Raw genomic sequence first — 14,562 nt, forward strand, 5'->3', positions numbered from 1 at the left:
ACCTTTTGAGTCACTTTTTCTTTTCACTGTGTCGCCGCCACATCTCTTAAGGTCACTGGTGTGAGTGACAAGAAGAAAAGCTCTGATTCGTCTGAGGCCAGCTGCTTGTTTGCATTTAAAAATCTCTATAGAAACCGAAGAAACTCACATTTTTCAGACTTTTTTCCTAGAGGAAAATACAGGTGCATTTAAATAATTTAGAACATTTCACATATTTTATATTTATTGCAGTAGCTCGACTCAAAAAGTGAAGCTTAGATTTTATTGATTCACGACACAGAGTAAACTAATTCAAGACTGTATTTCTTCATAAAGTTGATGATTACAATTCACAGCTAAATAAAAACCCAAAGTTAAAAAGATTGATCTACAAAAACTTCAATTGATATTTTTGTCCTAATTCAATTACTGAAATCAAATCCATTTTGCACGATATTCTAATTAATTGATACAGTATGTGCCTGTATCGAGATCAATTCGGAAATACCTCCCGATTGACAGTGTCATTAAAACAAAAAGTACAATTATGGATTATCTTAGTAATAGATTAGTTTGATTAATCGAGTAATCAGATAAAACCTACTTTATAGTCTCAATGTGTATTTTAGGGATAATTGTTGAAATAAAAAAAAATTCTGATTGCATAACCTTCATTTTTTTTCCGAATAAATGCACACCATTAACATTTAAATTGCACTTTGCACGTGTGTGCATTAATAAAAATAAATATCTCAGCTGTTTTCCACCACACAGATCACGGCACACAACACTTATGTGCGCTCTATTGCAGCAGCCGTGCCGAAACTATGTCCGCATATTAAAAGTCTCTGGCAATTTATCAATTTGTATTAGTTACTCTCATTAAACAAATCATTGAAGGAACAATATAAATCAAGGCTTTTTGTAATAGAATTCATTCAATAATTGTAGAGTTCAGTGGATTGTGAGCAATGTGCAAGTGGACAATGCACTGAAGTTAGCATTCAAAATGCAAAGTTAAAGAATACATTTTAGGTGAGACAGCCGCCATCAACACCCACCTGATGTCTTCGATTGTGTGGCGGCACATTTAGACTGTTGTAGTCACTAAATTCTGCAGGATTAAAGGAACAAAGAACATGTTCACCTCCTGTGCATCTTAAGTTTTGTCGATGTCTGTTTTCAAGTAATGAATACTCACTGGTGTCGTTAAAGGGCACTTTCTCTTGGATGACGCTGCTGCTTTGTTTCAATTGTCTGTTGAGTTCTGACTGGCATCGCCTTAACTGTTGCTGACTGTACAACAAAAAGCACAGCTGATCAACTTGATGACTAACAAGGAGTAAGTCAAAAATCCTAAATTAAAAGAAGACAAACATACCACTCTTCTGTTTTCAATCTGCATTCTTTCCTTTCCATCTCCAGTGTCTGTGTTTTAACCTAACGCACACAAATAGATCAAGTAAACGAACAATCTCATAATGACTCAAGTTCTTGGCCCATCCTCACCTCCAGTCTTGCCTTGTCACTCTGCAGCCTCTCGATGGTTTCCGTGGACTTGGCGGTGAGTCTGTCCACAACAGCTTGGTGCTGCTGCGAGTCTCTTTCTAGCTCCTCCAGACGCGCCCTCATCTCCGCCTCCTGCCTCCTGTGCTGCTCATCTGCCTCGTAAAACTATAAGAGCAAAAGGGAGAAGCCAAAAATACACCGAATCCTTTACTTTGAACGTTTCCAAAAATATTAAATGAAATCTTTACTTGAATGTGAAGCCTCTCGTTTTCTTCAATCTTTTTCTGCAGGTCTTCATCAAAAACACTTTGTGTTCGAACGCCATGGTGTGAAGGGGAATCTCCTTTATTCTGAAGAACGAGAGCATTTAATCATTATTATACTGTCTAAGTGTACCTGCAATAGTTTGTGTGATTCATTATAACGTTACTGTGCATCTATTATTCTTCCACCTGTTTTAATAGTGTGTTATCTTCGTTCAGCAGTGGTCTTAAAAAGGGGGACCCCAACCCCCAGGTGGTCTGCGGAGGTACTGCATAGTGGGTCATGACATTTTTGGCTAATTAGGCTTTTTTAAATATATTTAACTGTATGTATTTCTCACAAATGTACTGGGGGTTTTTTTTAACGGACCATCAGCCGCTAACTTTTTCTAATGTTTTGAATGGGTAATTTATGGATTTTTCTTCGCTAATGGCCGTTTTTTTGTATTCAACAAAGATTTTTCATATCAACCCGACAAGAGTGTTATTGTTTGTGTTAAGGCTTCATCTTTTGGACGCATTTGCTCACTGCAGGTGCTGCGGGTTCACAATGTACTTCTTGTTTCATGCCGGAAGAATAATTGTCCATAGAATTTCTTCTCGAATGGCTTTTCATTTATTACTCCAAGCAACGTTTGTAGGTTTTACAATAGAACTAACACAATACATACTTACTAAACAGTCGATGTGTGATGTCTGTAGGAGTGTTTTAATGCATATTTGTTCATGCTATTGTAATGTATTCAAGCTTGCGTCAATGGCATTAGCGAACATGTTGTTATTAACTTACAGTGGGATTCTTTTTTTTATTGTTTCAGTTCCATAAATACAACAAAATGTGACTCTGAAGTAATTGAGTCTGTTTAGCTGATAGGAGAGCCTGCTTACGCAGCTAATAGGTCCATGACGATGACTTCGGTTTTGTTTGATCAGTAATTTTACTGCCGTGTTTCAGGCACCGTATGGAAACAATTAGAGTCTGTAAATAAAAATTTATAAAATCTTTGGTACCAGTGTATATCTGCGGCTTAAAGTCCAGTGCAGTTAATATATAAACATTTTTTTGGGGGGGGGAATTTGGTGGTGTGGTCACCAATATTAGTCGTGAATGTGTTCTTAGGCTGCACGATTTTTTGAAATAGAATTGAGGGTATAATTACTGCGGTTATTAAGCGCAAGAGGCTGAAGTTTTTGGTTTTTTTCCCTCCCCCATTGACCTGCATTTGAGTGACAGACATGTTGGCCAATCAACATCTTTGAGTCTCGCGTTTGTTCATATCACGCTTCAAACAGGAAGAAAGACGTCTAACTTTGTGCATCGTTCTCTGCACCTGCACGTGTTTATTCAACATAGCTGAACAGAGTGACACCTCTTATCAGTCAGTAACAATCTTTGTCTCGGCGGAGACGAAAGCGGGGTGGCGCCGCCGACACACTCACAGTACAGAGAGCCTTTTGACTCGCCGGTGAGAAATGCAAACTACCACAAATTAGGAGGAAAAACATTATAAAGCCAAATGTCATGTCGTTCATAATGAGGATTCATAATATTCCCAAGGCTCTGTTTAAGTGCAGGCTGGTTTTAAAGATAATGTACATGTCATTGTGCATCTAGTATATTCAAATAAACATTATAATAACAGAGGTTTAATACCACTAAGTTAGCTGTGGCTGCATTTCCAGGTTTCTGATTGGACAAAATGTGCATCACAGCAAGTGTTGCGTGTATACATAGACAGTTTTGAAACCCCACTTGTGTTGATGGAGATTGCTTTAACCCCAAATATGCGTTTTTGAAACTATCCTTGTTCACGTGGACATGGCCATAGACTCTCCCGAATAAATATGTATCGTTTTTGCTCGGGTAGGGTTGCATTTCATGATTTAACTTAGCGTCTACTGATGTTTGTTTCTCTTGCACACGCCATTTACGAGTAGCGTGTTTGTCCCCGTCTTTAAGAAAATATAACTATAGATGTGGACATTGCGTATGTGCTAAAAGATTAATTTATGATTGCTGCCTTTGGTAAAAGCTTAATTCTTTTAGGTTTTGCTCACATTTGCTTTCTTTTATTTAGACATGCGGAGTTGGTGCCTTTCGAAACACTCGTAGCAAACGTGTTTAAGAAATCTAAATAATATCAAGATAATACTTTAAATGGGAAATAACTGTGATTACAAAGTGATCACTGCAAACTCATGCATTCTTCAACTCCGCTGCCTTGGACTAGAGTGTGAGCTGCATGATTTTCTCGTCGTCGCTTCCACAAATTTTGCACTTTTTCGCCATTTTTGAGAACTTCTCGAGGATCTCTGAAGAAACGGTAATCCTCTCCGCGATTTGAACGGTTCGTACAGCTGAAAACAACACAAGCAACGGACATTTTAACCATTAAGCCTTTAAGAAGGCTTAATGGTGCCTAGTACCCATTGAAAACACAGGTACCGTGACCACCACCAATATTCATTGGGCCAGACGTGACGTCAAAAACATCCCAGCAAAACACTTACTATCCACTGAAAATGACTGCCATTATGGTCTGAAGAGCTAGCAACAATAGTGATTACCAACACAATTGTGCCTTGCCTACGATTAAGAACGGTGGTGGTGGTAGCATCACAGTCTGTGGCGGTATGATTGCTGCCGGCATTGGGTAGCAGCGGTTCACTGAGAGAAACATGAATTCCTATACGTACTTTGGCATTCAGTAGGAGAGCATAATCCTTTGTATGTGATACTTGATAACAATACTTGAGATATTTAGAAATAAAGTTATTTGCAATGATTGACTTAATTATTATTAGCTTATAGGAGCAACTCTACACTGCGCATGGACACACGCTGCTCGCCTTTTGTCTTTCGGGGGACTAAAATTAAAAAGTGTCAGCCAAAGGCGATTAACGTTTTTGATCGGTACTAATCGGCAACGACAATCACATACTTTTTCACAAAAATACTCCAATACTGATCGGCACATCCCTAGTGATATTGTATCATGCAATTTGATTAACACAAGATTTACTCCTACAGGAGATAAACAACGTAAGGTATTAATTCCTTGTCTTAGACAGAAACTACACTATATGATCACCTTTCCCTTTTTGCCCTTGGCTTCACTGGCAGCCAGCTCCTCTTGAAGCAGCTCCACCCGCTTAGCCAGCTGCTGGTTCCGGAAGCTGAGGCTGTCCATCTCCTGCTCCTGCTTCCTCAGGCTCTGATCCCTCTGCTTCAGCTGCTCCTGAAGATTAAGCATTGATTAAGTATAGATCCTTGTTTGAACCACATCTAAATTACTGCAATATCTTATGGTGTAACACGTATCCAAGTTATCTAGATAGATTACAAATCCTTCATAAGAAAGTAATACGATCCATAACTTGGTCAGACTTTAAAGCTCCCTCAAATCCACTCTTTTACAAGACGACACTTCTGAAACTCACTGAGAGTAACTTTTAACTTCTTCCACACAAACACATTATACGAGAAAAAACAGTGGCTAAAGGGCAAACGCTGTAAACTCAAAGGCACAAGCTTTAGTATAATGTGTTAAGGCCCAAAATATCTACAATGAACTTGACAGTCCAATCACACAATTTACAAAATTAAGAAAATTTTTAAAACTTTTGAAACATTAATAATTGCTACATTATAACACACTATGAACCCCAAAAGATGAAAAACAATACCAATCATACAAAGCAAGAAATGTATTATTTTTTTATTGTAACATTAAATAATGAACATCTATCATTATAGTATGCATACTGAAATAGATGTGCACAATACTGGCAAATTACAATCTGCAAGACTACCAAATACCAGAAAATGAATTAATTACTACAAATTAAAACTGTAAGGATGTGTGAATGTATGAAATGATTTAGGAAATTGTTTAGGTTGTAAGCATGTGAGAATATTATTAATGCTGTACCTTATTATCTTACATGTACTGTATTGGGGCCCCCGCTTATAAGATATTACAGCTTCCTGGGAGTTTTCCCTTTTACAAACCCCATGCAAATAATAAAGAATGGTTAAGTGTATAGATTTTTATAATGTTTTGTAAATAAAGAAAGAGTTGATGAGATGATGAAACAGTAAATGAAATAAGAATCATGCAGCACACGAATGTGAGGTGCGATTAGCACAGAATCATTGGCAGTTGTATTACAGTTATAAACTGTGTGAGAGACTGCAACACGATGTGGTAAATGGCAAAAATAACCCCAAAGATGTACATTAATGATCACACTTTACTTTGAAGGAAGCTGAGTTGGCCTGCTCATCAACAACCGCTTTCTTCAGCACCTGGTTCTGGGCACGGAGCTGTAAAAATAGAGCCCACAGTGGCACATCTGAGTTAAAACTGTCAGAATGTATTACCTTGTGCCACTTGTTTTTCACTTTTCAGTGACTAGGCACAGAAATAAAACCATAAAAGAGACTAGAATGTTGGTGTGTGAGTAATAACAACATAGTCAGCACTTTGTGACTAAGATATGGCAGTTTACTAACGGGAGAGATCAGAGTGAAACAGGAAACAGCACACACTGGATGTGCAGTCAGCTGACATGGAAACAAAGGGCACTCACGAGAAAACAAACACTTAACTGTCATTTTAAACCAAAACACCCTATAAAAGGTTATAAACAAATATGTTCTAGTATATCTCATGTTTGAAATTACACAAAACGTTTGAAAGTATATCTTAAAGACTAAGCACTCATTAGGTCTCCTTGCATTAATCCTTCTCTCTGATGAGTTCCAACACAAGAGTGCAATCTAAAAGACAGTAATGCTAAACAATCAAAACTACAGTGCATCTAAATCAGGAGTCCTCACATTTTGGTGCAAGAGAAACACTGATTTTATAGTGCATAATGTGTGTGAGTTTTAAGCTTTATAGTTACAGTACTCACTTACTGTTGGAGCTAAAAAGCACTTCATTTAAACATAAAACTTAATGTATTAATCACAGAATGGAGAACTGGGAGTGGGATAAAATAAATGATCTTCTTCCCACTACCATTCCGGCAAAACTGGACAATCATGCTTGCATACTGTACATTACCTTTTACATTATATTAATTTATATCAATAAGTATTATCTACCTTGTACTTTTTTTTGTAATGTCATTGCCTGAAATAAATGAATAAATTAATGAAAAAAAAATGAAAATTAGCTAAACTGGTTTGAAAGACATTTATTTGTTGTTGTTTTCACAGACTGCTCAAGTCTACTGCAGCCTTTCACAGTTCTAAATTATTTCATTTTTTAAAAGTATAATGCATTTGGCACTGCAAATGCAATCCAATAAACTATTAAATCACAGGCCGTGATAGAATAAATATATATTTAGGGGTTATGTCCACCTGTAGATCCGTTGGTGTTAATTAGATCAGTGATTCTCAAACTATGGACTCTTTCTATCCATCCATCCATTATCTACCGCTTGTTCCTTTTGGGGTCACAGGGGATGCTGGAGCATATGTGAGCTACATTCGGGCAGTCGGTGGATTAAACCCTGGACAAGTCGCCACCACATCACAGGGCCAACCCAGATCGACAGACAACAGTCACACTCACATTCACACAGTAGGGCCAATTTAGTGTTGTCAGTCAACCTATCCCCAAATCCATGTCTTTGGAAGTGGGAGGAAGCCCGAGTACCCGGAGGGAACCCACACTGTCACAGGGAGAACATTCAAACTCCACACAGAAAGATTACGAGCCCATGATCGAACCCAGGGCCTTCGTGTTGAGGCACATCCACTAACCTCTGTATCTATATAGTGTACGCCAAATAATCACTTGATTAAAGTACAGTGTTTTATTTATCTGTATTCAAACAGTGTTATTGTTAAGACTTTGTGTAATGTTACAGAGACCAACATTTTTTAGATATAATCGTTAAATAAAACCGCTGCCTTGTTTTTAATGGATACTTACGCCTATTACGCTACTGTATCTTACTGTTAAGCATTAGGGTGGTACTTGGACAACCAGGTTTTTCTGCATTGTTGTACTTGGTGAACAAAGTTGGGAGAACCACTGAATTAGATGCACAGTGTTGTTCTTAAAACAGCCTTCACTATGTTAGTAGCATCATATTATTTACAGATATCTTGATCATGTATAAACACTCTAAATAGACATTAGTTTATTTTGTTTATTTATTCCATTTACATGTATTTATAACATACTGTAATTCATCTTGATGGATTAAAAATCAACACCAATGAGTTGACCGATTAACATTACCACGTAAGGTGTTTTGAAAATATAAATGGTAAATGGGTTATACTTGTATAGCGTTTTTCTATCTTCAAGGTACTCAAAGCACTTTGACACTATTTCCACATTCACCCATTCTCACACACAATTACACACTGATGGCGGGAACTGCCATGCAAGGCGCTAACCACGACCCAACAGGAGCAAGGGTGACGTGTCTCGCGCAAGGACACGACTTGTGTCTTGCGCAAGGACACCCCCGTGATCCCGAATGCTGGAGCCTATCTCAGCTACAATTGGGCAGAAGGCGGGATACACCCTGGACAAGTCGTTATCTCATCGCAGGGCCAACACAGATAGACAGACAACATTCACACTCACATTCACACACTAGGGCCAATTTAGTGTTGCCAATCAGCCTAATCAAATGTATATACTTGTCTTATGCTTTCTGAGCTCACTATGTTCACTACTCGCTGTACAAATCCTACGAAGTCAGACTTACACTGTTTCAATGTCCATTTCTTAGATGATATAATTGTTGATGACTGAAGTGCTGATATCAACCAAACCTAACCCCCTCTTACCCCAAACCTCTCCACATCCCACCCCCCGGATTGTAAATATTGTGAATAACTCAATGTATATACTCTGATGATTAACTTGTGTGACTGTTTTATGCTGATAGTATATATTTGAACCATGAACGGATTTAAGTGGACCTCAACTTAAACAAGTTAAAAACTTATTTGGGTGTTACCATTTAGTAGTCAATTGTACGCAATATAAGGGAGCACGGAGGAAGAGGGGTTAGTGCATCTCCCTCACAATACAAAGGTCCTTAGCAGTCCTGGGTTCAATCCCGAGCTCGGGATCTTTCTGTGTGGAGGTTGCATGTTCTCCCCGTGACTGCGTGGGTTCCCTCCGGGTACCCTTCCTCCCACCTCCAAAGACATGCACCTGGGGATAGGTTGATTGGCAACACTAAATTGGCCCTAGTGTGTGAATGTGAGTGTGAATGTTGTCTGTCTATCTGTGTTGGCCCTGCGATGACGTGGCGACTTGTCCAGGGTGTATGCAGCCTTCCGCCCGAATGCAGCGGAGATAGGCTCCAGCAACCCCCCGCTACACCAAAAGGGACAAGCGGTAGAAAATGGATGGATCGATGTACGGAATATGTACTGTGTAATCTACTAATAAAAGTCTGAATCAATCAATCAACCGAGCTATGCTGCTCCTTGTTCTGTTTTTAAAAATAAATCTGAAGTTGTGTTTATTTTTAAAGGCCTACTGAAACCCACTACTACCCACCACGCAGTCTGATAGTTTATATAGTAATGATGAAATCTTAACATTGCAAAACATGCCAATACGGCCGGTTTAGTTTACTAAATTGCAATTTTAAATTTCGTGCGGAAGTATCATGCTAAAATGTCGCGGTACGATGACACGTGCGCGTGACGTCATTTTGTTCCAGCACCTTTCCCAGCTATAAGTCGTCTGTTTTCATCGCATAAATCCACAGTATTATGGACATCTGTGTTGCTGAATCTTTTGCAATTAGTTCAATGAATAATGGAGACGTCAAAGAAGAAAGCTGTCGGTGGGAAGCGGTGTATTGCGGCCGCCTTTAGCAACACAAACACAGCCGGTGTTTCATTGTTTACATTCCCAAAAGATGACGGTGAAGCTTTACTATGGAACTGAGCAGTCAAGCGAACACGGTTGGATTGGACCACACACACAAAGTGCAGTGTATTATGCAGCGATCATTTCCAAAGATCGTGTTTCGAAGAGGGTCCCTTGCGGAGGGCAGAGATGGGCATCGCCACCACCCGTCGACTGGTGCTGAAGAAAGGTGCGTGGCCAACCTTCAGGTTGTACAGGTACGACCATATAATCTCACTAAAACACTAGTAACACAAGCAGATAAGGGATTTTCCTGAAGTCCATCCATTTTCTACCGCTTATTCTCTTTGGGGTAGCGGGGGGCGCTCGTGCCTATCTCAGCTGCAATTGGGTGGAAGGCGATGTACACCCTGGACAAGTCGCCACCTCATCGCAGGCCCAACACAGATAGACAGACAACATTCACACTCACATTCACACACTAGGGCCAATTTAGTGTTGCCAATCAACCTATCCCCAGGTGCATGTCTTTGGAAGTGGGAGGAAGCCGGAGTACCCGGAGGGAACCCACGCAGTCACCAGAATTGTCCTAGTAAATTTGTTTAATAACATCTGAATCGCTCTTTCTTTTTTTGTAGTCCTTCACTCTCACTTTCCTCATCCCCGAATCTTTCATCCTCGCTCAAATTAATGGGGAAATCGTCGCTTTCTCAGTACAGGCAAGGCTTTTTTTATCAGCACCAAAAGTTGTGGACTTCATCGTCGATGTTCTCTACTAAATCCTTTTAGCAAAAATATGGCAATATCGCGAAATGATCAAGTATGACACATATAATGTACCTGCTATCCCCGTTTGAATTAGAACATCTCATTTCAGTAAGCCTTTAAGTTATCATGCTGTGATTTTACTGGTCCGACCGACATGTCAGGACATGATCTCGAGAAATTAATCCACGCCTTTATCTTGAATCGTTTAGACTACTGCAATGCCCTGTATGTAGGCATTAGCCAGGCCTCCCTCGCCCGCCTGCAGCTCGTCTGCTAACACAGACCCGCAGACGTGAGCACATCACCCCTATATTAGCGTCCCTTCACTGGCTCCCTGTGCGTTATCGAATCCATTTTAAACTCCTTCTACTTGCTTTTAAATGTCTAAACAACCTGGCGCCAACATATCTCTCCGAACTCCTTCAGCCTTACTGCCCCACTCGATCCCGATCAGCTGCTACTGACGGTCCCTGACACAATGCTGAAACGTAGAGGTGACCGAGCTTTCGCCGCTGCTGCTCCCAAGCTCTGGAACGGCCTACCTCTGAGTGTTAGACAAGCCTCCTCTCTTCCTGTTTTTAAATCTCTCTTAAAAACATACTTTTAATTCTTGGCTTTTAACACTGAGTGATATCCATCCTGCAATTGCGCCCCATTATACACCTGCTGAGAACCTGTTTTTATGTTTTATTTTTTATTCTGTTCTGTTTGTGTTGTTTGCTCGGTCCTCGTATTATCTTTTAACCTGCCCATTGTACAGCACTTCCCCTGTGGTAAATTTTAAATGTGCATTAGAAATAAAGTTGATTTGATTTGGAAGTAGATTTTTCTCCATGTGGCCCCCCCATCTAAAATGAGTTTGTATGTTGCACTAGTACTAGTATATTGAAGTACAGTATAAGTTGCATTACCTTGGAGTACTCCTGTGCCAACCTGCTGTATTTGGTCTGAAGATCCGTGACATTAGCCATTCTCAAGGGAAGATGTGAGTTTGAGAGCGGCGAGTAGATCTTCTTAGTTAGAAGTTGAACAACACTAGTCTCCACTCAGCTGGACGGAGGCTCACACTGTGGCTAGCTCAGGTTAGCCAGACCACACTTATTATTGTTACCTTCTTGAGCGCAGCTCCTCGATGCGCGACGGGACCGAATTGGCTCGACGAACATTGCTAAAGATGTGCCGTCGAGGTTTCCGGACACGAAAGCGCGGCGGTCATCTGATTTTCAGGCGGTGTCGGAAGGGCGGATGTTGTTGAAGTTAGCATCTTCAGCGATGACAGCGCACAGTTAGCCAAGTAGCTCAGGAGCCGAAGAGATTATCTGACATTAATATAGTCAAATATTAAATTTAGCTGCTGTTAAATTGTTAAAAAGCCTTGACAATTTATCCATCGTCCACAATTGTTTAATTTTATTATTTTTCGTCGGTCCGGGCAGGAACAAGCTGAGAAGTCAGAGGTCAAGGAAACACGGAAGTAGTTCGCTCATTCTTTAAGCGCGCCCTCTAGCGGTTGGAGGAAGGGAACAGATTTGTCTGCCTTTCTAATACGTTTTAGTAAGTGGAGTGGGTTATTCATCATTTTATCAATGTAGCGGAGTCTATGTATATATATATATATATATATATATATATATATATATATATATATATATACATATATATATACATATATATATATATATATATATACGTATATATTGTAATATATAGATATTATATACATACAAACATATATACACACACATATATACATATATATATACATACATATATATATGCACACATACATACATGTATATCGGCTGGGGACATCTCTGCGCTGCTGATCCGCCTCCGCTTGGGATGGTTTCCTGCTGGCTCCGCTGTGAACGGGACTCTCGCTGCTGTGTTGGATCCATTATGGATTGAACTTTCACAGTATCATGTTGAACTTTCACAGTATCATGTTAGACCCGCTCGACATCCATTGCTTTCCTCCTCCCCAAGGTTCTCATAGTCATCATTGTCACTGACGTCCCACTGGGTCATTATTGTCACCGATGTCCCACTGGGTGTGAGTTTTCCTTGCCCTTATGTGGGCCTACCGAGTATGTCGTAGTGGTTTGTGCAGCCCTTTGAGACACTAGTGATTTAGGGCTATATAAGTAAACATTGATTGATTGATTGATTGATTGATACATATATATACATATATATGCACACATACATACATATATATATATACATACATACATATATATATATATACATACATACATATATACATATATATATACATATATATATATATATATATATATATATATATATATATATATATATATATATTATATATATATATATATATTATATATATATATATATATTATATATATATATATAATATATATATATATATATATATATATATATATATATATATATATATGTAAAAACACACAAACCCTGTTTCCATATGAGTTGGGAAATTGTGTTGGATGTAAATATAAATTGACTACAATGATTTGCAAATCATTTTCAACCCATATTCGGTTGAATATGCTACAAAGACAACATATTTGATGTTCAACCTGATACATTTTTTTTTGCAAATAATCATTAACTTCAGAATTTGATGCCAGCAACACATGACAAAGAAGTTGGGAAAGGTGGCAATAAATACTGATAAAGTTGACAAATGCTCATCAAACACTTATTTGGAACATCCCACATATGTGCCGGCTAATTGGGAACATGTGGTTGCCATGATTGGGTATGAAAACAGCTTTCCAAAAAATGCTCAGTCTTTCACAAGAATGGTTCCGGCGAGGTACACCCCATTTGTCCACAACTGCGGGAGCAAATAGTCAAACAGTTTAAGAACAACGTTTCTCAAAGGGCAATTGCAAGAAATTTAGGGATTTCAACATCTACGGTCCACAATATCATCAATAGGGTCAGAGAATCTGGAGAAATCACTCAACGTAAGCGGCATGGCCGGAAACCAACAATAAATGACCGTGACCTTCGATCCCTCAGACGGCACTGTAACAAAAACCGACATCAATCTCTAAAAGATATCACCAAATGGTTTCAGGAACACTTCAGAAAAACCACTGACACTAAATACAGTTTGTCGTTACATCTATAAGTGCAAGTTAAAGCTCTACTATGCAAAGCGAAAGCCATTTATCAACAACATCCAGAAACGCCGCCGACTTCTCTGGGACCAAGATAATCTAAGATTGACTTTCTGTGGTCTGAAAAGTCCACATTTCAAATTGTTTTTCGAAATATTCGACATCGTGTCATCCGGACCAAAGGGGAAGCGAACCATCCAGACTGTTATCGACGCAAAGTTCAAAAGCCAGCATCTGTGATGGTATGGGGGTGCATTAGTTCCCAAGGCATGGGTAACTTACACATCTGTGAAGGCACCATTAATGCTGAAAGGTACATACATGTTTTGGAACAACATATGCTGCCATCTAAGAGCCGTCTTTTTCATGGAAACTCCTGCTTATTTCAGCAAGACAATGGCAAGCCACATTCAGCACGTGTTACAACAGCGTGGCTTCGTAAAAAAAAAAAGAGTAAGGCTACTTTCCTGTCCCACCTGCAGTCCAGACCTGTCTCCCATCGAAAATATGTGGCGCATTATGAACCGTAAAATCCGACAGCGGAGACCCCGGACTGTTGCACGACTGAAGCTCTACATAAAACAAGAATGGGAAATAATTCCACTTTGAAAGCTTCAACAATTAGTTTCCTCAGTTCCCAAACATTTATTGAGTGTTGTTAAAAGAAAACGTGATGTAACACAGTGGTGAACAGGCCTTTCCTAACTACTTTGGCACATGTTGCAGCCATGAAATTTTGCACAAAAAAAAATAAGTTTATGAGTTTAAACATCAAATATCTTGGCTTTGTAGTGCATTCAATTGAATATGGGTTGAAAAGGATTTGCACATCATTGTATTCCGTTTATTTTTACATCTAACACAATTTCCTAACTCATATGGAAACGGGGTTTGTGTGTGTATACACATATATATATATATATATATATATATATATATATATATATATATATATATATTCAGAACAATGCACCTGTCATTCCTCATAATTTTTGTTTAATTGCACTGTTTTGTATTTTATTCCTTTATTTTTTTCTATTATCCTGTTTTATATTGCAC

The 14,562-nt window shown here is 39.0% G+C and overlaps 1 protein-coding gene across 1 annotated transcript in view; it reads right to left on the reverse strand.

Moving 5' to 3' along the window:
* The window catches only part of ppp1r21 (protein phosphatase 1, regulatory subunit 21), a 29,498-nt gene extending 17,641 nt beyond the window's left edge, over positions 1-11,857 (reverse strand). Inside the window, exons 1-8 of the mRNA XM_061910465.1 lie at positions 11,296-11,857; positions 6,010-6,078; positions 4,844-4,990; positions 1,737-1,838; positions 1,489-1,653; positions 1,361-1,419; positions 1,181-1,275; positions 1,041-1,093 (exon numbers count right to left, since the gene is read on the reverse strand). Of these exons, the coding sequence (XP_061766449.1) occupies positions 1,041-1,093; positions 1,181-1,275; positions 1,361-1,419; positions 1,489-1,653; positions 1,737-1,838; positions 4,844-4,990; positions 6,010-6,078; positions 11,296-11,355 (750 nt within the window). The 5' untranslated portion in view covers positions 11,356-11,857. The remainder of the gene's footprint in view (positions 1-1,040; positions 1,094-1,180; positions 1,276-1,360; positions 1,420-1,488; positions 1,654-1,736; positions 1,839-4,843; positions 4,991-6,009; positions 6,079-11,295) is intronic.
* Positions 11,858-14,562: the final 2,705 nt, after the last annotated feature.

The sequence above is a fragment of the Nerophis ophidion genome, linkage group LG09 (assembly GCF_033978795.1).
Source record: "Nerophis ophidion isolate RoL-2023_Sa linkage group LG09, RoL_Noph_v1.0, whole genome shotgun sequence".
Classification (NCBI taxonomy): Eukaryota; Metazoa; Chordata; class Actinopteri; order Syngnathiformes; family Syngnathidae; genus Nerophis; species Nerophis ophidion.